The 21,962-nt window shown below is 44.4% G+C and overlaps 1 protein-coding gene and 1 long non-coding RNA gene across 2 annotated transcripts in view; one reads left to right on the forward strand and one right to left on the reverse strand.

The window, feature by feature from the left end:
• Adamtsl3 (ADAMTS like 3) overlaps nt 1-21,962 on the forward strand; it is a 291,872-nt gene that overhangs the window by 128,147 nt on the left and 141,763 nt on the right. The window contains exon 7 of the mRNA XM_036188825.1: nt 11,537-11,663. Coding sequence (XP_036044718.1) covers nt 11,537-11,663 — 127 coding nt within the window. The remainder of the gene's footprint in view (nt 1-11,536; nt 11,664-21,962) is intronic.
• LOC118584538 lies at nt 1,123-21,611 on the reverse strand. The gene is made up of 3 exons (XR_004945043.1): nt 21,308-21,611; nt 10,093-10,268; nt 1,123-3,436 (listed from the first exon to the last, which is right to left on the reverse strand). It is a non-coding gene; the product is annotated as an uncharacterized LOC118584538 (long non-coding RNA).

Here is a 21,962-nt window from a genome sequence, read left to right on the forward strand (position 1 = left end):
CTCCTCCTCCTCCTCCTCCTCCTCCTCCTCCTCCTCCTCCTCCTCCTCCTCTTATTCTTCATTCATAGTTTTCTTTTTAATTTCTTTTATTTTTTGAGATTATAATGTAATTACATCATTTCCTTCTTCCCCTTCCTCTCTTTAAACCTCCCCATATACCACTCCTTGCTCTCTTTCAAATTCATGGCCTCTTTTGTCATTAATTGCTGTCACACACACACACACACACACACATATACACACACATACACATACATATACATTCCTAAATACATAAATATGACCTCAATCTGTATAATGTAACTCATGTGTATGTTTTCAGGGCTAACGGTCTGGTACTGGATAAGCAATTAGTATCTCTTCCCTGGGGAAGACTGTTTCTCCTGCTCTAGATAGAACTTCTTAGTTGCTTGTAGTTCTTTGTGTACAGGCGAGGCTTTGTGGGCTTTCCCCTGTCCATATTAGTATCTCTATTGTTACTGTCCTTGCTCATATTTAGGCATGTTGGTGAGACTTCATGGGTGTAGCTTACAACATTGCTAAGAGACACAATCTCACAGCAAATGCCCTGTTTTATACCAATTCTATGTGATTTCTTTCAGAAAATAGAAATAGAGGGAGATCTTCTAAACTCATTCTCCCATAAGCCCATATACAAAGATCTCAACAAATATTAGTAAATCAAACCCAACAATGTGTAGAAATAAACCAAGTGACATTTATTCTGGCTATGTAAAGTTCATTCAAAATTTAAAAAATCAATATAATCAACCATAACCACATGCTAAAGAAGAGCCATAATCCTAGGAACAGATGCAGAAAAAAATTAACAAAATCTAACACCCATTCATGTTAAACCATAGAAATTATTAAACTAATAACCTCCAGAAAACTTTGAGAAGCATTTCTACCATTTGATAATGTATATTATGAGTGTGCATGCATATGTGTGTGTGTGCATACATGTGTGTGTGTGTGTGTGTGTGTGTGTGTGTATGTGTGTGTGTTTGTGTGTGCATGTGTAGTGTATGTTTTTGAGACAAGGTCTCACTGTGTAGCCCTGATTGGTCCTGAATTCACTGTATAGACCAGGCTGGCCTTGAATTCAGAAATATCCACCTGCTTCTGCTCCTGAATACTGAGATTAAAGGTGTGTACCACCACAATTGTCTTAATGTCATTCTTAACAGTAAGAAATTAGACAGTTTCTTGCTGAGATCAGGAACAAGGCAAAGATGTCCTCCAGTCCCTGCTACTGCTTTTCAACATACTGGGAATAAAAGACAAGAGAAAGTATGCTGTTTGAGGAAAACCAAAATTATCTTTGTTTATCCATGATTTGATTATATATGTTGAATAAAAAATAAAGCCTCCTAGAACTAATACTTGATTACAAGTAATACAGTGTATAGAAAGATGTTTGCTATACAAAAGTAAGCAACTTTGATGATATACAGCTACAGAATGGACTTTGACATTGAAAATACAATCCCATTTACATTAGCAACCCCCCGAGGATGTACCATGATATTTCAGGAGCCAAGCAAAGTTGGAGGACTGACATTATACAGCCTCAAGACTCAGTAGAAAGTGACAGCAATCAAAGGAGTAAGACACTAGTGCAAGAGGAGACAAATGGGCCAGTGGACCTTAGTTGGAAACCTAGAGCTAAGTCCACAGCAGGCCACGTGATCTCTGAGAAAGGATCAATGGCGAGAAGACAGTCAGCGACTGTGCGAGGAGAACTGGACATTTATGTAGAATATAAACACAGACTGGCATCCTTCACAAAACATAACTCAAATATATCTCAAATGTAAACGTAAGATGAAGTCTTCTTAAGGTGGCACTGTAGTATCCAGCCTCCCATCCCTGCCTGCCAACCTCTTTGTCCATTGCCTGCCCTGCTCCACCTTATCTAAAGTGTTCTGTTGACAAGTCTTCCCATGGTCAAGGCTTACTGTTCCATTCTTCTGCACTATATGCTGTCCATAGTTTCCCTCTGCTGCAACCAGTCCAGCCTGGGGCCTGTCTACAACATAACCATACTTTGTGGGATTATACTTGTCTTCTCCCAACTTTTTGCCAATGCCAGGCATTACTTTTATACTCAAAATAAACTTGTTATTATTAAAGGTGACTTAGAGGGCTGTGGTTAAGCTCAGTGGTAAAGCACTTTTCTCGTATGCAAGGCCCTGGGTTTGAGTATCAACAAAGGAATGAGGGATTAGTCTGAGCTTCTTCGCTCTGAATAAAGTGATGTTAGAAACCGAGGTTTTGAAAAGTTGAGAACAAGTTAAACAAATAAAAGGAATGGGCTTTTGACATATGGAGCAAGGATACAGCATCATGTGTGTGTAAGTATATCTGATTTTCTATAGGACTGAGGTAAGGTATCCTTGTGCAATAGTGCTAGAATGGGCCTGTGAGTGTGAGTGGAAAGAAACAAGTTGTTAACTTTTCCCGAGAGTTGTTAGAAGAGCCACTGGGGACTTTTCCAAGAAATAACTCAGATGGGCTTGTCTGTGGAAAGGTCACTTCAGTGGTGGTGTGCCAGAATATTTGGAGGGGGCCGGATCTGGGAAAACAATGGAAGGTCAAATTTGGACTCATAAGGGGTGCAAAGCCAACCAGTGGGCAGGATGAATGAAGAATGGAAGGAAACTTTAGAAATGAATAAGCAGATCTTTTAGGACTAAATGTTTGAATGAATTTGGGGAGTGGAAGGGGGTCACTTGGTAGACTAGTGAGGTCACTGGGAAGACAGAAACATTAGGCGAGAATGAATGTGTGGGCAAAAGATAGATGAGCTTGGGATGCCTGTGAAGAGATAAGTTGGCACAAATTTTAGACCTTAGGGGGTGATTCTGAGGTCCTGACGTCTGACCTAATGTCCCTGGGTACTGAGTAAGAAGAGCAGAGTACTGACCTTGTCAATGAAGGGGAAAACATAGGAAAGTGACCCTGAAGCTGTGGATGGACTAGACTTCTGGGTTGCGTAAAGACAATGAACACGAGAAGAAAGTGTGGGCAAATATTGTTCACACTGCCAGTTATTTCTGTGGATTCATGAGGATCAGGAGATGGATTTGTGAAAGCTACTTGGTGACCTCAGTTTGAGGAAAGCCTGTGACCTGGTTAGAAAAGGCACTGGTGGATAGCAGACTTTATTATCTTCCCATGGGTACTATAACAAATTGCCACAGACTTGATAGCTTAAAGCAATAGAAATGCATTTTCTCACAGCCCAGAAGCCAGAAGTCCACAACCAAAGCTTCCACAGGGTTTGTTTCTTCTAGAGAGAAAATTCACCCCATGCCTCTCTCTTCTGGCTTCTTGTGGTTGATAGTCAACCTCCATGTTCCTTCCTGTGGATCCATCATGGCCGGCTTGGCCTCTGTCTTCACCTTATCTTTTCATCTATCTCCGTGTTTTCCTTTAAAATAAAAGCAAAACAAAGTCAGGACACCTACTATTATTCCCAGGATGACTTAATCCCAAAATTCTTAATTGTAGTTGCATGGACTTGTAGGTCACTTCCTGAGATGCAGGATGCCATCTGCACTGAGCTGGCTGATGACCGAGTGGCTTCTCCCTTTATGTCACTGAGCATTGACCTTTTCAGTGGGCAAAAGTGAGATACCACCTTCCTTGTCAGCCCTTTTCAAAACATTCAATTCCCAAACCATTCTAGATGCCCAACAGGATAGATGTCACCAAGGGAGCCTTCAGTCAACCCAACTTCATGTTCCCTAGCCTCTTCTGGTCCTCACTGTCCAAAGCTCTCCTCTTTACAATGTAACTCCCTTTCCTTGTTTGCTCCTGTAATTCCCAGTGTTTGTAGAGGTCTACAGGGTTATAGCAATCTCTGGTTCTGAATCAGCCCATTTTCAATGAGTGGCCCCTGGTGTGCTTTTGTGAATCCAAGTAATCCAGTCCTTTGCTGCAGTAAGGGGGAATGTCTGTTTTTATTTTTCAAGGTGAGTGCAGGCCATCAGAGTAAAAAGATGCAGACTTTTCCCGGTTGAATTCAGTATCTTTCCTTCCACAGGATAGCACTCTCCCTTTTTGTACAATGTGGCAGATATCAGCAGTTGTCAGGGAGAGAGAGTGAACTGTGTGACTCACTCTGCTGGCCTCAGGATCACTGAAGGGAGCCCTGATGAGTATTTGGCACAGACAATAAATTTTGCAAGTGTGTTTACAATTTTCTCATTAAAGGAACATGTCACAATGCTCCTGAGAACAACTTTCCATTAGCCTGAGAAAGCAGACAACGCGAGACAGTCACAGGTCTCACTGTGGGTCTCCCCAAGTGAAATTTGCTTCTGCTTCTGATGTTTGCCAGGCCAGCTCTGCAGATTGACTGCTTCTCCTTCTTCCTCCTTCTCCTCCTCTTCCTCCTTCTTCTCCTCCTCTCCTTCTTGTTTGTGTGTGTGTGTGTGTGTGTGTGTGTGTGTGTGTGTGTGTGTGTGTGAGAGAGAGAGAGAGAGAGAGAGAGAGAGAGAGAGAGACAGAGAGAGAGAGAGAGAGAGAGAGAGAGAGAGAGAGAGAGAGAGAGAGAGAGAGAGAGAGAGAGAGAGAGAGAGGGAGGGAGGGAGGGAGGGAGAGAGAGACCTGATAAGTGTGCTGGTAACCAAATTTGGGTCCTCTGCTAAAACAGTGCATGCTCTTAACTGTTAATGTACCTCTTCAACACCATATTTGATTTCTTATTTATGTTTATCAGATTTCCTGGCAGCTAATTCGATGAAATCACTTAGAATTTGTGATAATGTAATTTTTGAGGGGCGGGAGAGATGGCTCAGCAGTTAAAAACACTGGCTGCTCTTCCACTTGATCTGGGTTTGAGTCCCAGCTCCCACATGGTGGCTCATAACTGTCTGTAATTCCAGTTCCAGGGGATCTGACACCCTCTTCTGACCTCTTCAGGAACTGTACACATATGCTACACAGACATACATGCAAACAAAACATCCACTCAAAATAACTTTTTTAAATAAAAAATAATTTGTTATAAGAATTTACAATAAAATTTATGATAAAAATGACGAGTGACACTGGGTGTCTTCTGGGGATCCGGCATTATCTAAACACCCTACTCACTAGCTCAGCATCATCTGAAGAAGCAGGTACAGTAACCTTCCTACCTGCATGGAGACTACACACTGTGTTTATAAGGAAAATAGACATTCAGGGGAGGTCATTTCCCAAAGTGTCTCCCTCTGTGTGAGCTATAAGAAAATGCTCCAGAGTGGATTTAATAAACAACAGAAACGTGCTTCTCCAGTTCCAAAGGCTGGAAGTCCAGATCTAAGCACTGGAAACGATATTGTTTAATGGGAGCCTACTTCCTAGTTTTCAGACAGCTGTGACCTCACTTGTAAGAGAGAAGAAAGCTCTCCCATTCTGTTTTCCAAGGGCACTAGCTGCTCCATTCCAGTGGGTTCTACCCTTGTGATCCAACCACCTCCTGGGGTGCCACTGCAAATACTGTGGGGATCTCAAGACTTCAAAACGTTTTGAATGTTAAGGGTACACAAACACTCAGATGCGTGTACATAGCTAGGAAATGACAGGGTGTGCCCAGTTTAAGCTGTGCATGTTGAGCATGCTCAGTGTAAGGTTATATTTCGAGAAAGAAAGATGATAGACACATTTCTGGTCCTGCTAAGTTCATGGTCATAGCACATATGTCCAGAAAAGAAAAATGGCGGTCAAGAATGTTTGGAGGCATGCTCAGTCCAGTATTAGAGCAAGTCAAGTTCTCTCTATGTTGTGTAGAAGAATAAGTTGGAGTGCTTTGCTGATCTTGCCTCAGTCTCTGTATGGTTTTCTGTACTCTGAGATGAAACAAAAAGAAAAGACAGCTGAGGGGTGCTTAATGCAGACATTTTTCTCCCAAAGGTGCCCGCCTGCCTTGCTCAGCAGTTAATGGTATTTGGCTGGCTATTTGTAATGCTACAGTCTCATTGAAAATGGGATGTTCAGATGAGGCTGGTCAGTACAGCAGGTGTAAATAAATAGCTCAGGAGCATGGATCCAAACTCAAAGACATGCATGTACTCACACACACCACAGCCCTGCAGAGAGACTGCTCAGGCCTGGTCAGAGTGTGAACTGGAAAATACACACTCGGGGTGAAAGTTCACAGAAGTCATTTGATTCTGCTACTCCTGCAAAAATTTCATACTGTCTATAGTTTTCCCACCGTGAAGTCACTGACTTTTCCAATTTTCTCCAAATTATGCTTAGCTTTGTAGCTTCCATCATCTTTTTTAAAAAAAATTTCACTGAAAAGGCAATGGAAATACAAGCATTTTAGAAGTTTTGTTTGTTTGTTTTCCTTGGGAAGAAAATTTAGAGATCTGGATTTTAACATGAAACTTCCAGTTCTTAAAAATATCTCCCCAACTTTGTGAATGGCTGGATTGCACCCCAATGTGATATGGGCTAGTTTTTTTTTTTTTTCTGCAGAAACCAACAACCCTCTGAGGTCAGTGGCTTAAAGCAATCAAATACTGCTCCTTGCCAATACCACTGGTATTGTGTAAGTCATCAAGATTTCTGCTCTTGGCATGAGGGGACCCAGGCTGAGGGAGGCTTTATCTTAACATCACACTTTTAGTACAGCTACAGTAGCCAGAGAGACCATGAGATTCTCATATTGACACTTAAGCCTTGTTAGCAGAACTGACACAAGCCAGCTGGGTTCATATTTTACTGGTCAACCACAGTACCAACAGGTCACTTTTCATCAAACTGTGGAGCTATAGTCCTTGCATGGATAGAGAGGAGAATTGAAATACTCAAGAGTGTCTCCCATGACCACCACGACTTGCTTGTTTTGTTTTTCCTTCAATTTTTCATAATCTTAATTTTTTTCATACAGTTTATTTTGATAATATATTATCATCCATAACTCTTTTCAGATCCTTCCCACTCCCCACCACCCCAGCTTTAGGTCTGAGCAGCTTTATGCGTTTGCGCGCTCTCTCTCGCTTGCTCTCTCTCTCTCTCTCTCTCTCTCTGTCTCTCTCTCTCTCTCTCTCTCTCTCTCTCTCTCTCTCTCTCTGTCTCTCTCTTCCAAATGAAAACAAAACGAAGACAAGAAAAAAATTAGCTGCGGTAGAGAGAATGAAACAAAATGAAACAAAAGGCCCATGAAAAGCATAGAGTCCATTTTATGTTGGCCAACAGCTTCCGAGGATGAGGCCTGCCCTGGAGTGTGGTGGATATACCCGGTGATACTCCAGTGGAGAAAACTGATTTCCCTTTCCCAGCAGGCATCAATTGCACATAGCTTCTTGGACAGGGGTGGGACAGTGTCCACTTCCCCTTCTCCATGCTGGGACTTTTTCTGGTTTGACCCTAGATAGGACTTTCCTGTGCTGCTACAGTCTCTGTGAGCTCCTGTGTGCATCAGTCCTGTTTGAATCTCGGTGACACTATTTCCTTGGAGTCATCCAGCATCCCTGGTGTTTACAGTCTTTCTACCTCCTGTTCTGCATAGATCAATCCCAGAGCCCTGAGAAGAGGGGTTTGGTGAAGACATTCTTTGCACATTGTCCAGTTATGGATCTCTGTTAATTTCATGCAAGAGGAACTTCTCCGATGAAAGCTGAGTGAGACACTGATGTCTTTAGGAGTCATTTCATGTCCTTTAGCAGAATAATAGTCATAGGTTTTCTCCCAGGGCCCATGACCTATCCAGTCTTAGGTTCTTGGCCACTTTAGCACTTTCAGATATGGGTTCCAGCTCATGGAGCAGGCTTTAAATTCACTCTAAAAACCTGGTTGATGACTCCCATAACCTTTGTACTACAGTTGCACCAGTGTATCTGGCAGACAGGTTGCTATTGTGTGTCACAGGGGTTGTAGCTGTGTGCTATTGATGATTACTTCTTTTTTCCAGTAGTGTACAGAATACCTTCCAGGACCATGAACACTATCTGTAGTGTTCATAAAGCTTCTAGTTAGGCACCAGCTCAGTTTCGGATTTTCTCTCAAGTAAGATCCAGTTTTCAGAGGTATCAAGCAAGAAGTTCATTCAAAAAATTGTTTGGTTCTTGAAGGAATGAATTTGATTTATCTGGAAAAATTTATATTTTGCTTAATTTGGATTAATGGCTCTTATTTAAACTCCAATCGCCTGAACTTTGCAATAGTCTTTGCTGAAGTTCTGTTTATAAATGAATATGTCTTCCAAAAACCACTGCTCATACATTTAAATCTGTGTTTATGTTATCCTGTGTCTTGCAACTTTTAACTTGTCCCATTAACTGTGCTATAAGATAAGAATCTTGTCTTACTGATTTATACTTTTATACTTGGCATTAGAGAAAGGGGTGATTTAATTGATGTTAATATGCTTGATGGGCTTATCAGTTAGTAGCTTATGAATCACTGTAATTAGGGATCTTGACATTAGGAGATGTCACAGAAGTTGAAAACACTTCAGATAACGTTTTAGGAGTTGCTTATTGTTCTCTGTGGAGGATCTAGCAAGCCTGCGTTCAGTCTGCTTCAATTTCAAGGTCAGCTCTGGCTCGCACTGGATGAATCACAGGGCAATCAGACCTTTTCAAATATCATTTTTCTGTGATGTTTTCACATGCTTTGTTTGGCTGTAAGATTTGGATGAATTTTAACTTTAAAAAAAAATTTAGGAAGCAAACACAGTGCTGGGGAGGGATTTGATTGCCCAGGATTTTGCAAGGCCCCAAACACTCTTCAAAATAAGCCCATCCTCGCTTTTCAGCACACGCCCTTCCTGGTTGAGCAGAGAGAGGGTGACTCTCATCCTCATGAAATGCAAAGCGCTCAGGGACAGTGACATGTGAGGACAGAGCTTGGCCCAGGAAGATGGTGTCTATAATTTCATGGCGGAATTATTTCCCATGGGGAAAGTTTCAAGAACACTGTTACTCACTGGTCCAGTCCCAACCAAGCAAGTATGTTTCCAGAATCAATCACCCTTAAGCGGTTCCACGTGTGCTTGTAAATATTCGCATAAAGTCCTCTGTAACAGGGATCCTCGTTGTCTTTCTGCTGAGGGCATAGGTGCATGAAGGTGTGGCACACCGGTGGGAGTCGGCTTCGAGCAGTGGTTCTCAACTTGTGGGTCTCGACCCCTTGGGGAGGCTCGCATCTCAAATATCCTGCATATCAGATTTTTACATCACCATTTGTAACAGCAGCAAAATTACAGTTATGAAGTAGCAACGAAATAATTATATGGTTGGAGGTCACCACACCATGAGGAGCTGTATTAAAGGGCTGCAGCATTAGGAAGGTTGAGAACTGGCTTAGAGGGTCAGGGGTTTAGAACTATTACTGGTGCTGCGTGCTCTCTGTGCCATGGGGACAAGTCATTCAGCTCCAGCCATGTGCCCACAGGCTCCTGATTTGTAAGTCACAAGATTGTTGCAGAGACGACCTGAGAGAGCAGGGGCAGCACTTGTGGCTCAGTGCCATACATATGGTAGGCCTCCAGTCAGACTCAGCACCCTGTTACAGGGCTGTGGTGAAGGGCTTGCTGAGTAAGCACACCGGCCTGAGTGTGGATCCTTAGAACTTACATAAAGCTGGATGATACGGCAGCTTGGATCTATAACCTCAGCTCTGGGGAGGCAGGATTAGGAGGATTCCTGGGAGTTCATGGGCCAGCTAAGGAAGGCAAGAGCCAACAACCAATGTTGTCCTCTGGCTGTCACATCTGTCCCCTGGTATGTGTGCTCCTGGACTCATATAGTGACATACATGCACACACACAAATTAAAAAAAAGCAAAAACAAAAACAAACCAAAAAACTGGCTATCGCCAATTTTACCTTTAAAGTCATCTTATCAGGATGGAAAAGATACAAAGGTTATTGAATCCAGCTGCTCACCCAATAATTTAATACCCACTGCAGCTTTCCCACCAGGGAGTCCGGCATTGAGACTTTCTCCCACGGATATAAATAATGCCAAAGGCTGTAGCTTTCACCATTTGTGATTACACAGAGCCAGTGTAGACCCTTCCCTCCCAACATCCTGGGGTGAGACTGAAAACATCTCAAAGCCCGGCTAGTCCCTCATTGCCCCGGACCTTTTCCTGTCTTGCTCTGAAGCTTTCATTCCGTCTTTCTCCTTTCCCTTCAACACCAACGTTTGGGAAAGCCTCGCCTATAGATGTGGCTTGAATTCCCTCCAGTTCTGCTTTTCTCTTCAGCACCTGGAGTTCAGCGTGATTTGACAGCTCTGCCAACTGCGGCATACCGGCTCCTGGAGTCCAAGATGAACAACACAGAGAAACAGTCAGATTGACCCCTCCTCAGAACTCTCTAGAATCACCCCATCACTCCTAGCAAAACATTTATCATTTAACCCTTGCTAGACCATCTGTGAAACGCACATTGGCATCCTTATCTCTGCTTCACTGTTGAGGAAAATGAGACTCTGAGAGCCTAAATTGCCCAGCATCCTGTATTTGGAAAGATGTGGTGGGTGAGTCAGGGTTTGTCGTGGCTGTCTGTCTCCAAAGTCCCCGCACTTCGACACCGGGCTTATGTAGAAAGTTGAGTGACTGTGGGAAGTAGAGATAAACTACTAGACTGGTTAATATCACTGGTCACACTTCATGCAAAAGTCCTATTTGTAAAAATGAAAAGAAATGCGAAACATAGCCCTTCTCCTTTAAGGAGGATTTCAATCTAACACACCCCACAGGTGTAGTAATACAACAAACCGAAAGATAACAGTAAAGCAAGGTTCATATGGGACATAACTCCTAGCTTTTCTCTTTAAGATCATTTGTGGACATGTGGATATAGTTATATGGAGGTGGCAACATAGGTGTAAAGAGCAGCTAGTGAGAAAGAGATGTAGACACAACTGTACAGATGTAGGATTTTTCTGGATTTATTTCTCCGTGTTGAAGCAGATGTACAGAGATACTGTGGGCCTGAGGCATAGACATCAGGTGCAAGAAAGGAGAGTCTGGGAAAAGGTGGGTTGGAGAGAAAGAAGGGGTAGGAAGGGGCACTGGGGATGTAGCCCAGTTGATACAGTGCTTGCCCAGCATCAGAGCTTGGGCCTCAGCACTGCATGAACCAGATGTGCTGAAGCAGGCCTGCACTGTCAGTATTGCATGAACCAGATGTGCTGATGCAGGCCTGCCCTGTCAGTCCTTGGGTGGTGGAAGATGAAGGACCAGATACTCAGTGTCATCCTCAGCTACACAGCAAGCTCAAGGCCACTTGGGCTACAAGAGACCCTATCTCAAGGGAAGGCAAGGGGTCAGAGAGAAAAAGTGGAAAGAAATATCTCTTATAGGCATACAGGTATCTGAAATATAACTAAGGGAGAGTAAGGTTGCAGGGAGCAATCTGCAACCATGTGTGGGCCTTGCATAAGAGTCACATAAATGATCTTAGACTCTAAGATATCCCATCAGTGACCTTTACAAAACAGTGTCCTCATAAAGACACCCAGCCTAGAAGCTGAAGCAAGATAACACCCTAAGTGATGCCTTACCCCTCTTTCCCACACAGGTCGTGGGCTGTGACAGGCAGCTGGGAAGTAACGCCAAGGAAGACAACTGTGGAGTCTGTGCAGGGGACGGCTCCACCTGCAGGCTGGTGCGGGGCCAGGCCAAGGTGCACCTGGCTCCAGAGAAAAGTAAGTTTGGAAAGCCAGTTCTGTATTACCAGAGAACAGGCTGGGTTGTCTGTTCTTACCAGAACAGCACATTCCTACTGCTGAACTTGTCTGGATGGAATTAACTTTGGCCACTTTTCACAAAGTCAAATTTCTTTCTTTTTAAAAATTATTATTTTTTTTTCAGTTTTCTATTTTAAAAGGACACATAAAATCCATTTCTGCCAACTCTTTAAAGGTTCCTCAGTTTTTTGAGCTATTGTCATTACAGAAATCTTGATGTCTTTAAAATATTTGGTAGTCAATTACTAAATAGCCTAAAATATTATTTCAAGTCAACTGGGGTCAAAATTTCATTTCATTTGCCTTATTTTGGTTGTTAACAAGACAGAAAATGATATAAATATTTATTTTATTTTCCACTTTTGGTCATCTATTGAAGCCATCTATCTGCCTTACCATTCCTTCACTTTCAATGTCGTGAACTTTGTGTGTCAGGAATGCTAAGCTTTTGTGTGTCACACCTATTTCAAATGTTGTCGTCTGTCACGTGGCTTTTATTTTTGCATGTGCTGTGGAAGCAGTGCTTTTGAAGCTGTGTTTATTCAGATGCTCTGTCCTCTCATTTCAGTAGGAAATGAGAAATTTCTCTTTAATTTTGGGGGTCAAGTGTTTGTATTAATGGCCAGCCAGTCAATATTTGCAGCACGTAACATCTCTGTCCTGGCCACTCAAAACCATTGTCCTATGAAAGCACCCACAAACCAACCAATGTAGCTATGTGCCAATGGACCTTCATTTAAAGTAAATCGGCTGCAGGTTGACACTGGCCCTCAGGCAGGACTTGGGACAGTGAAGAAGAGAGGACATCCGTGCAAGTTTTCACTCACTGCTTCTGTGGTTTTGCTTTCTACCTTTCTATTTCTGAAATGCTTATCTTTTGTGCATATATGGGCCTGAATGTATGTACATGTAACACGTGTGCCAGAGCCATAGAAGTCAGAGGGAGCATGAGATCCTTTGGAAGTAGGGTTACAAACATTTGTGAGCTGCCACGTGGACACCAGGAGTGGAACACAGGTCTGCTGCAAGGGCAGTGAGTGATCCTAACCACTGAGCCCTTTCTCTAGCCCTGTTTGTATTGTTTAGTGTTGTCTATCTTTAAATCTTCTATTTACTTTTGGTCTGGCTTTGTATAAAGTTGGGATCTTACTTATTCCTTGGCTAAGGAGGCCATTATAGGAATGGAGGAGGGATGGAAGAGAAAGAGGAAGAGGGGGTACAAGAAGCAGAGGGGACAGGAAGTGGGGGGAGGAAGCAGGGAGGAAAGGAAGCAGAGGGGACAGGAAGTGGGGGGACGAAGCAGGGGGGAAAGGAAGCAGAGGGGACTGGAAGCAGAAGGGACAGGAAGTGGGAGGATGAGAAGCAAGGGGGACAGGAAGTGGGGGGAGGAAGCAGGGAGGAAAGGAAGCAGAGGGGACAGGAAGTGGGGGGATGGGAAGCAAGGGGGACAGGAAGCAGGGAGCATGGGGGAGGGGAAGCAGGGGGACAGGAAGTGGGGGGGAGGAAGCAGGGAGGAAAGGAAGCAGAGGGGACAGAAAGTGGGGGAGGAAGCAGGAGGGAAAGGAAGCAGGGGGACAGGAAGCAGGGAGGACAGGAATTAGGGAGGACAGGGGGACAAAATCTTCCAAGAGGAAATATGAATTCCATGTGTGATATAACACTGGAGAAAAACTTGCCATTTTATTTGTCGGTTTTTTCGTGTGTGTGTGTGTGTGTGTGTGTGTGTGTGTGTGTGTGTGTGTGTGTTGTTTTTGTTTTTGTTTGTTTGTTTGTTTTGTTTTTTTGAAACAGGGTCTGGCCATGCAGCTCAGGCTGACCCTTTGGAGAACTCCTGAGTGCTAGAATTCTAGGCATGCTCCATGACCCCAAACAAGCAGGGTTTCATTGTGGTTCTGCTCATCTGCTACTCCAGGCTGAGTGTCCATTGAGAAGTAGATTAGACAGAGTGGTGTTCATCAGCGTCATTTATATCCTGCATCAGATGGAGTCATCAAAACAATTTAGACAGAGGAGTGACTCAGGAGAACTCATAGATCACCTTCAAAGACAACCTGGAAGCAGGTAGTTCGAATAGGAAAGTCCTTTAAACACCCAAGAACCTTGGTCTGACGGAGTATGGCAGGAGATGGTGAGGATGTGATACTTGGAAAGATATTGAGGAGGAGGAGGAGTTCTGGGATCAGAGTTTGAAATTCTTTGAGTAAATACTACAGTAAGAGACACAGGACAACGCAACATTTTCATCTCAGGCAGCTTGTTATGTTCATCTGCTCTTCTTCTAAGATTAGGCATCCTTGGAAAGGAGGCATCTATTGAGGGGAAGAGCCCATCTCCCTGGATTTTCCTTCTCTCAAGAATCTTGGCTCTCTGGATATTCAACCCCTTTGCACTCTTCCAGTGTTTTCCAACAGCTGTTGAGCATATTTTGTTTGTGGCTGGAGGGTGGTTAGAAACACATCAGCCCATCATGGCTGATGGGAAGATGCCCTTACTAGTGGGACTCAGTCGTGAATGTAGATGGGTCCACCCAAAGAGAGCACACGGAACATGAAAAAGACATGGATTGTACCTGAGGAACTCTAACATTTAATCAGAGAAGAGGAACAGGTGGTGAACACAGAACTTAGCAAGAGTCAAGAAGCCAAAGGAATGGGTCATCTCATGGAAGTCAAATGCTTTTGTGAAGATGGCTGGAATCGAGGATTGCCACCTCTCCCTCCATTCTGGCAGTTTGAAGACGATCTGTAGTATTCGCAAGAGTGGCATCAGTGAACTTCAGATACACAAGCTAGTGAGCTGATGAGGGAAGAGAAGATGAGAATGGGTAGAGGGGTATTCCAAAGGGAAGGAAGGAATAAATTCAAGGCACAACTGAGAAAATGACATGTGTTCCATCCTCTTGGCTCTGATTGGCTCTTTACTAGGTGAAAGAGTTGGTTACTGAGAATAAGGACAGTGAGATGTGTTCACTAGGGGAAAGGAGATGGAACTCACTAATAATAGTAAAAATATAGAGGGGTCATGATGAGAGCCCAGTAAGGTTGGAAAGTGTGAATTGATGGAGGTTCCATTCTATGGACTTGATGAAGTAGGTGACTGACAGCCAGTGTGCCAATAGAAATGCACATATTCCAAACTTCACGAAACCCAGGTAGGAAACTGCAGAGTTATATGTGTCCTCTGAGAAGTCTGGACTGGTGGCCAAGGCTGGGGAAGCTGCTCTCTCCTGCTCTGTGATATCTTCTAGGGCTCCAGCTCTTCTCTCTCCACATCCTGTGATTGTGAATTTGTCTTCATGGCTACAGAATTGAACAGTTAGACATCACATCCACCTCTCAGATAAAGAGGGCTGGTAGTAGAGACTTTCTTTCAATTCTGTGTCCTTTATCCAGAAAGAGAAATCATCCCTTAGGACTTCTTTGCCACTGACCAGAACTGTAGCATGTGACACTCTTGCTTTTGAAAGGATAGAAACCAGGCACCAAGCATCCTGGCCATCGTTATCACTGGTACCAAGACAACATAATGCTTTAGGATTATCCAAGTTCTCTTCAGATGTATGATGTCATTTCACTAGGTCTCTTACATTCTAGCTTTGAGGTTTTCAAACCCATTAAAGACCAGGGATGTTAAGAAATGTCCCACAAAATGAATTCTAGAAAACAGGTGAAGGGAGCTTTATAAGAGAGCTGCTGACAGGTGTTTGATCACACAAGAATGGACTGGAGGAGAAAGCAGAAGGGGAGGAAGAACCCAGATCATGCAGTTTGAAGGGATGGGCTGTGCCGTGAAGGGCTGACACAGTGGCTCCTGGGTGAGGGCGCTAACACAAGCGGTTCAGCTCAGTGTGCTGGGCAGCACCCTTGAAGGTTTGGAAATCCACCAGAAGAGACTCCATTTCTAGCACAGTCCAAAAGAAATTAGACACCAAGGACATTTGAATGGAACCTGAAACCATTTGTCTTTTTTTTTTTTTAAGAAAGTGTGAACAAGAGGTACTGAAATGGGAAGGGACCTGGAGGGAGTGTTGTGTTAGCTGTAGATGCCTGCTACCTGTGCATCATTCTTTGTATGTGTGTGCAGTATGTGTACATATTCCTGTGAGTGTGTACCTCCAACTGTGTGAACATGTGTGTGGAAGCCAGAAGTTGTCATCACGTGTCTTCCTTGACTGCTTTTAGTGTTTGAGATGGGGTCTCTCACTGAACCTGGGTCTCACCAATTCATCTAGGCTGGCTGGCCAATGAACCCCAGGATGTGCCTATCTTCATCTCTGAAGTGCTGAAAATACTGGCGTGGGCCACTATGCCCGGTTTGGGTGCTGGGGATCTGAACTAGGGTTCTCATACTTGTGTGGCAAAAATTTCACTGACCGAGCCAGCTCCACAGTCCCCATTTTCTCACTGTTGATGAGGTCCTTCCTCTCCTCTCTCCTTCTCTCCCTCCAGGTCTAGATCTCCCTGCCTCTCCCTCCATCCTTTCTTTCCTCTCTCCCTCTTGTCCTCCTGCCCTCCTTGCTTTCTTCTTTCTCTCCCCTCACTTCTTACCCACTATCACTTTCAGGGTATATGTCCTTACAAGAATCTATTGAAATCATTTACAGATTAAGGAAAAACGAAGATACAAAGTTGGGTGGGTATGAGGAGATGGACCTGGGAGGAGTTGGCAGAGGGGTGAATATGATCAAAATATAATGTATGAAATTCCCAAAGAACTAAGGAAACATTCTCTTCAAGTTAAGTGTTTTCTCTCCAGGAAAATCTGTGTGGATGTATAAGCAAGCCCCAAATTTGTCGTTCTGGTTTTTCTTTTCTTCTCTTTTTCCTTTTGTTTGTGTATGTGATGTGCATGTACTTGTACATGTGTGTGCAGGTCCAAACACCCACCTGGGTCCGTGCATGCTTCAGCAGAGGTGGAATTTAGAAGCCCTGTTTTCATCCTTCTCTTCCTTGTTCCCTTGTGACAGGGTCTCTCACTGAGCCTGGAGCTTGCCGTTTTGCCATTACACTGGCTGGCCAGCAAGCCCTGGAGATCTTCCTGCCCACCAGGGATGCTGCTAGTTAAGAATTCCAAAAGGGTCAAATGTTTTTGTTCAATTTCTGTGCAAAAAGGAGAGCTGGAGTGCTCAGGCAGACCCTTTACACCAAGGAATGAGTGAGGTGGGGAATGCTGGCATTTCATGCACTTGGAAACCCATGTGCCGAAGCTAAGGCTAAAGGTAGCATGCTTATGTGAAAGCATGGTGCTTCCTGTTCTTGACTCTTTCCCTTGGTGGCCCCGTCCTGTCTGCTGTGGCTCTGAAACTGGCCAGCTGAAGCCAGTTTGGCTGGGAGTTTCCTAGGCCATATGGAAGCACTTCCCTTAATCACACTTTGTGTGAAAGAAATGAGGAAAATGAAGCCATGGCTCCCCTGAGCATGCATCACCAAGGCCTACAGGGTCCACGGGGCTTCTAAGCCCATGTCTTGCCAAGCAATCATTCCTGCCTTCTTCCCGGGGACTCTTCTTGAGTCAAGACATGGCCAGGAAGAGGCTGTTGGCACAGGCTCGCACTGGATAAAGTGCAGAAGGCTGCATACAGGATATCAGTTCCATCATGCAGCGAGGTAGACACAAGGTGTAAGAGCCTGGAGCCAAAGCCTTCGCTATGAGAAAAATCAAAAACGAATCCAGATACAACACACCAATTTCCTGTTCAGAGTCAGGCAGGGACTGAACTAACAACCGTCATAAATAGATTTACTTGTTGGAAAAGAAGCTGGAAGCCACTCAAGTTCCAAGGGAGAAAACTCTGGTGGTCTTTAGTATAAAACAATAATTAAGTAAAATGTTTTAAATGATGAGGTTGGAGAGATGGCTCAGTGGTTAAGAACACTTGCTGCTCTTGCAGAAGACCTGAGTTTGGTTCCCAGCACTCCCATCTGGAAGCTCACAACTGTTTGTACCTCCAGATCCAGGGGATCCAAAGCCCTTGTCTGGCCTCTGAGGTGGACACACACACACACACACACACACACACACACACACACACTAATATAAAATCAACCTTAAAAATCAAAATGAGTAATATTTTAATTGACTAACTTCTATATGTGTGGGGTACAATATAATTCTTGGCTTTTGCTTGTTTATTTTTAAATAATGGGTTATTTTTAAATTTTAAAAAAGTATTTTATGTATATGGGGTGTTTTGACTGCATGTATATCTAGGCACCACAGACATGCAGTTTACACAGAGGTCAGAAAAGTGTGTCAGATCCCCTGGAACTGAAGTTAGAGGCAGTTGTGAGCTGCCACGTGGGTGCTGGAAATGGGACCCAGATCCTCAGGAAAAGCAGATGACTCTTAACCACTGAGTCATCTCTCCAGTTCCTAGTTCAGCGTTTTGAGGTATGTATATATTGTGGAATAAGTGAGGGTAGTTCACATAAGAACAGCAACTGAGAGGCTAACACAGAGATCTGAGTCTTGACACACACTTGGGGACTTCTGTGTTTGTCCCCTATTTCAGTCTTGTCCCCATGAGGACACAATGCAGAAGGGAGGAGCCCACCTTGTCTGTTCCAGGCTCTTCATCCATTTTGACAAACGATATCTGAGTTTATTGATACTGTGGTACCCAAGGCCAGACGGGAATGCCAGTTCGTCATCCTGATGCTCACATTCCAGGCTGGGTGGGCCACTAGGCTGTCTCACAGTGTAATGCACCACACACTGCTCATTGCTACTTTGATGGGCACTTCTGAAGGTAACCTACAAATTCAACGTGATCCATGGGATGGAAGACTGACCCTGAGAAAAAGGATTTGCTAGCAGATAAACAGATTGGTTTTCATCCTTCCCATTCTTATCACCGTTCTGCCTCCTCATTCATCTTTCTGTGGCAAGATTCTGTCAATAATACTCTGACACTGGATGTTTGGCTTGTGAAGGAAGAGTCAAACAAAAGCTGTTACTACTTTTAAAAAATTATTTTATTTATTTGTGTGTGTGTGTGTGTGTGTGTGTGTGTGTGTGTGTGTGTGTGTATTGCCTGCTTGCGTGTATGTGTGCACCATGTGTGTGCCTAGTGCCTGGGGAGGTGGTGGTCTGAAGAGGGCATTGGATCTCCTGGAACTAGAATTATGGGTGGTTGTGAGCCAACATGTGGGTGCAGGGAACTGAATCCAAGCTCTGTGCAAGAGCAACAGTATTCTTTAGGATTGAACTGTCTCTCCAGCCCCCCGACCCTGTCCCGCTCCCCAACACTGCTATTTTTAATGGGATGGCTCCTTCCATTCATAGAGCCTACATGAGACAGGAAACTGCTTGGACCTAGCAATTCAAAGTCAGTTCTTGCCTGGCTCACTTGCGTGTTTCTGTGTATCCTCTGGCTTCCCATGGAAAGAAAGAAAAGTGGCATGTGGATCTTGTTGAGAAGGATTATCACAGGTTATGTTTCTACAGCAAAGCAGGTAGACCATGAACTTGCCACTTCTGGTAAAATGCACAGCCCTTTGCAAAGCCCATGTCATCTGACCTCCATAAGGTCCTGCGCTGCCATTTGCCTCTCATATATTAAGGTACCATCACACTGCTCTGGAAGATTCTAGAATGCCAAGGGCCATTTCTACCTTGGTGCATTCTCTCTTGCACCAACCCACTCATGTCCTGGACTAGGCTTCTTTAGTTTCATAGCATGGCTTTCTGGTTCTCACTCTTTGGGTTGAGCTGCATCCCAGACAGGCATTCAGACAATCTGCCTGCCTGAAGCCAGCCCTTCTCTTTTGTTTAATTCCTGCTTAGCCTTTGTTGCAGGAAGTGCTTACTTTCTTTTGTGTTTAACTTGCATCTCACACTAGTAAGACTGCAAGAGTCAGCATCACATGTGTGACGATATCCATTTTATTCCTAATGCTGGGCCAGTATCAAGCACCTCTTGGAGCTCAATTAACATGGAACTAATGAGTGTGCACACTGAGCCAGGCGTGGTTCTGCTTCCTGCTATGATTTCAGTGGTGCTGGATGGCATTGTGCAATAGGCTTTGCCTAGATGCCAAAGAGCGTTGTAATAACCTCAGCTTGGCTGCCAACAGGCAAGATGCTTCACTGGCTGGGGCTTGGTTCTTTTCATCTGTTAGCACAGGGGAGTTCTGAGAGCTCTTCTAGGGCTGGAATTCTTAAAAATATAACTGTAGGTTATTCCTTGTTTTTAAGAATGGACTTTGGGGTTGGAGAAATGAGACTTAAAATCTTATGTGAAATAGTTTTCCAAAATTTTAATGAAAAGATTTCATACAGATGGCTTAAGGAGCCTGGGGATGTTTCTATGCCCCACCAAAGTGAATTGGTGTGAAGTTGCTCCTTTATCCAGAAATCTCCTCGGCTCCTTTTGCACTCATACAGTCCACTGTCTATACCCGTGAGCTAGGCTTTTTATTCGTATACTAACTCCCTTCTTGGTGTGTGAGCTCCTTCAGTCCCCTTCACACTTAGTCCAACCCCTGACACCTGGTGTGTTCTCAGAGAGAGGATGCTGTCTTGACCTGAAGAGATGTGAAGAGCCCACTTGGACCAGCAATCCCGTAGCAACAATTCTCCAAGGCACCGAAGGAAATGAAAACCCCTCAGCTCCCAGTGTCATCCACGAGGCATGACATCTGCCATGTGCTGGGTCTACTTAGTACTAATAATTGTCAGGCGGCTACTGCTGCTGCTGCTGCTGTCTCCCTCCGCTGGTTGCATGTTTATTTTGTGCTGGGCACAATTTTTTTTTTCCCTGAATGTTCTGACTTACTGCTCTCGGTATAGACCATCATGCCTCTCCAGTTGACAAATGGAGCGGTTATCTCAAGGGAATGGAGTACCTTGTTTTAGGTCTCACAAATCCTGAGTAGCTAGAACGGTTTGGCTTCAGGTCTGTGTGCTCAGACACTCTCCCAAACTATCCTGAAAAGACAGCTGAGTGAGCACGAGGTAAAACATACCCGAGACTTAGAGCGATGGGGCTGGGACGGAAGTGGAAGCAGAGATGGGTATGGTCGCCTCAACCATCCCGCCCCTATTTCTCCTGGGGGGAGCCCAGCTTCATGGGTCCTTACCCAGCATGCAAATCAAGATCTCCTCTGGCCCAGTTTGTCCCATCTTAGACTCCTCAGCTCTGCCCTACAGTCTTACAGTTTCATGGGGGTGAGTCAGGGGATCAGGTGTACCAGACTTCCCAGGTGGTCGTTAAGCACCGCTGGCTAACACTTCTGCTTTTCAGCCCCGCCTTGTCTTCACCACTTAAGACAACTGACAAATTTATTCTCACCAGATTCATTTCTTTGATGCCACATTCGGGCAGAAAAGAAGAGGCACAGTAGGATTTTGTGGAACATCTGAGTTTTTTAGTAGACTTCACCTATCACAGCTCCCGCCACCGCTCCCCCACGCCCTGACCCCGCCCCCACCCCTGGCTTACTGCCTGCTGTTCAGGTTGCCATGGAGGGAAGCATCAACTCACATGTGACTAGCCAGACACACTGCTGGTTGCCTCACTCTTGTGAGGTAAAGGCATTTTAAGCCAGTAAATAAATTGTGTTCAGGTTCAGAGCCCACTGGCACAGAGGCTAGATACTCACGGGTGGCAGAGGGTGTGCAGCTCCAGGCAGGGTAGGGAGGAAGCCATTTCCGGTTTGCCGCTGGTTGCTCTCACGGAATCAAATCCTTGCTGTGTTCCTCTCCCCTTTGATGCTCTCTGCTTCTTACTATATTCCTTTTCCTGCGTTAGCTCCTTGGCTCACTTCCTCTCTCCTATCTCCATTCATGGAAAGGAGCCTGGAAATCGCCGGAAGGCAGCTTTAAAATACCGGCGCCCACATACTGACTCTCGGGTACAGCACAGGCAGCCACAGCACCACACAGAGTGAGGGCCAAACTCGACACAGATTTCATCACAGGAGTTCTGAAAAGCTGTCTGCCTCTGCTCTTCACGGTGTGACAGAGAGTGCTACCTTTAGTTTAAGCCATGCCAGATGGCGTGGTCACGTGGGGTCAGCACCAAGCACCATGTTCTTTCAGATGACAAACACTTTCATACCTGTTAGTGCCTTGTGAAGGCAAGCATATTGTTTTATGGGGTCTAACTATTATGAACACGAGTATCTATTCAGATATCATTCTTCCTGAAAAAAAAAAAAAAAACCCACAAAACTTGTGTATTCCTTTGAATGGTATGTATGCTGTGTTTGTGTGTGAGAGCCCTGTGCATGTATGTGTGCATGTGTGTATTTAGGT

The sequence above is a fragment of the Onychomys torridus genome, chromosome 1 (genome assembly GCF_903995425.1).
Source record: "Onychomys torridus chromosome 1, mOncTor1.1, whole genome shotgun sequence".
Classification (NCBI taxonomy): Eukaryota; Metazoa; Chordata; class Mammalia; order Rodentia; family Cricetidae; genus Onychomys; species Onychomys torridus.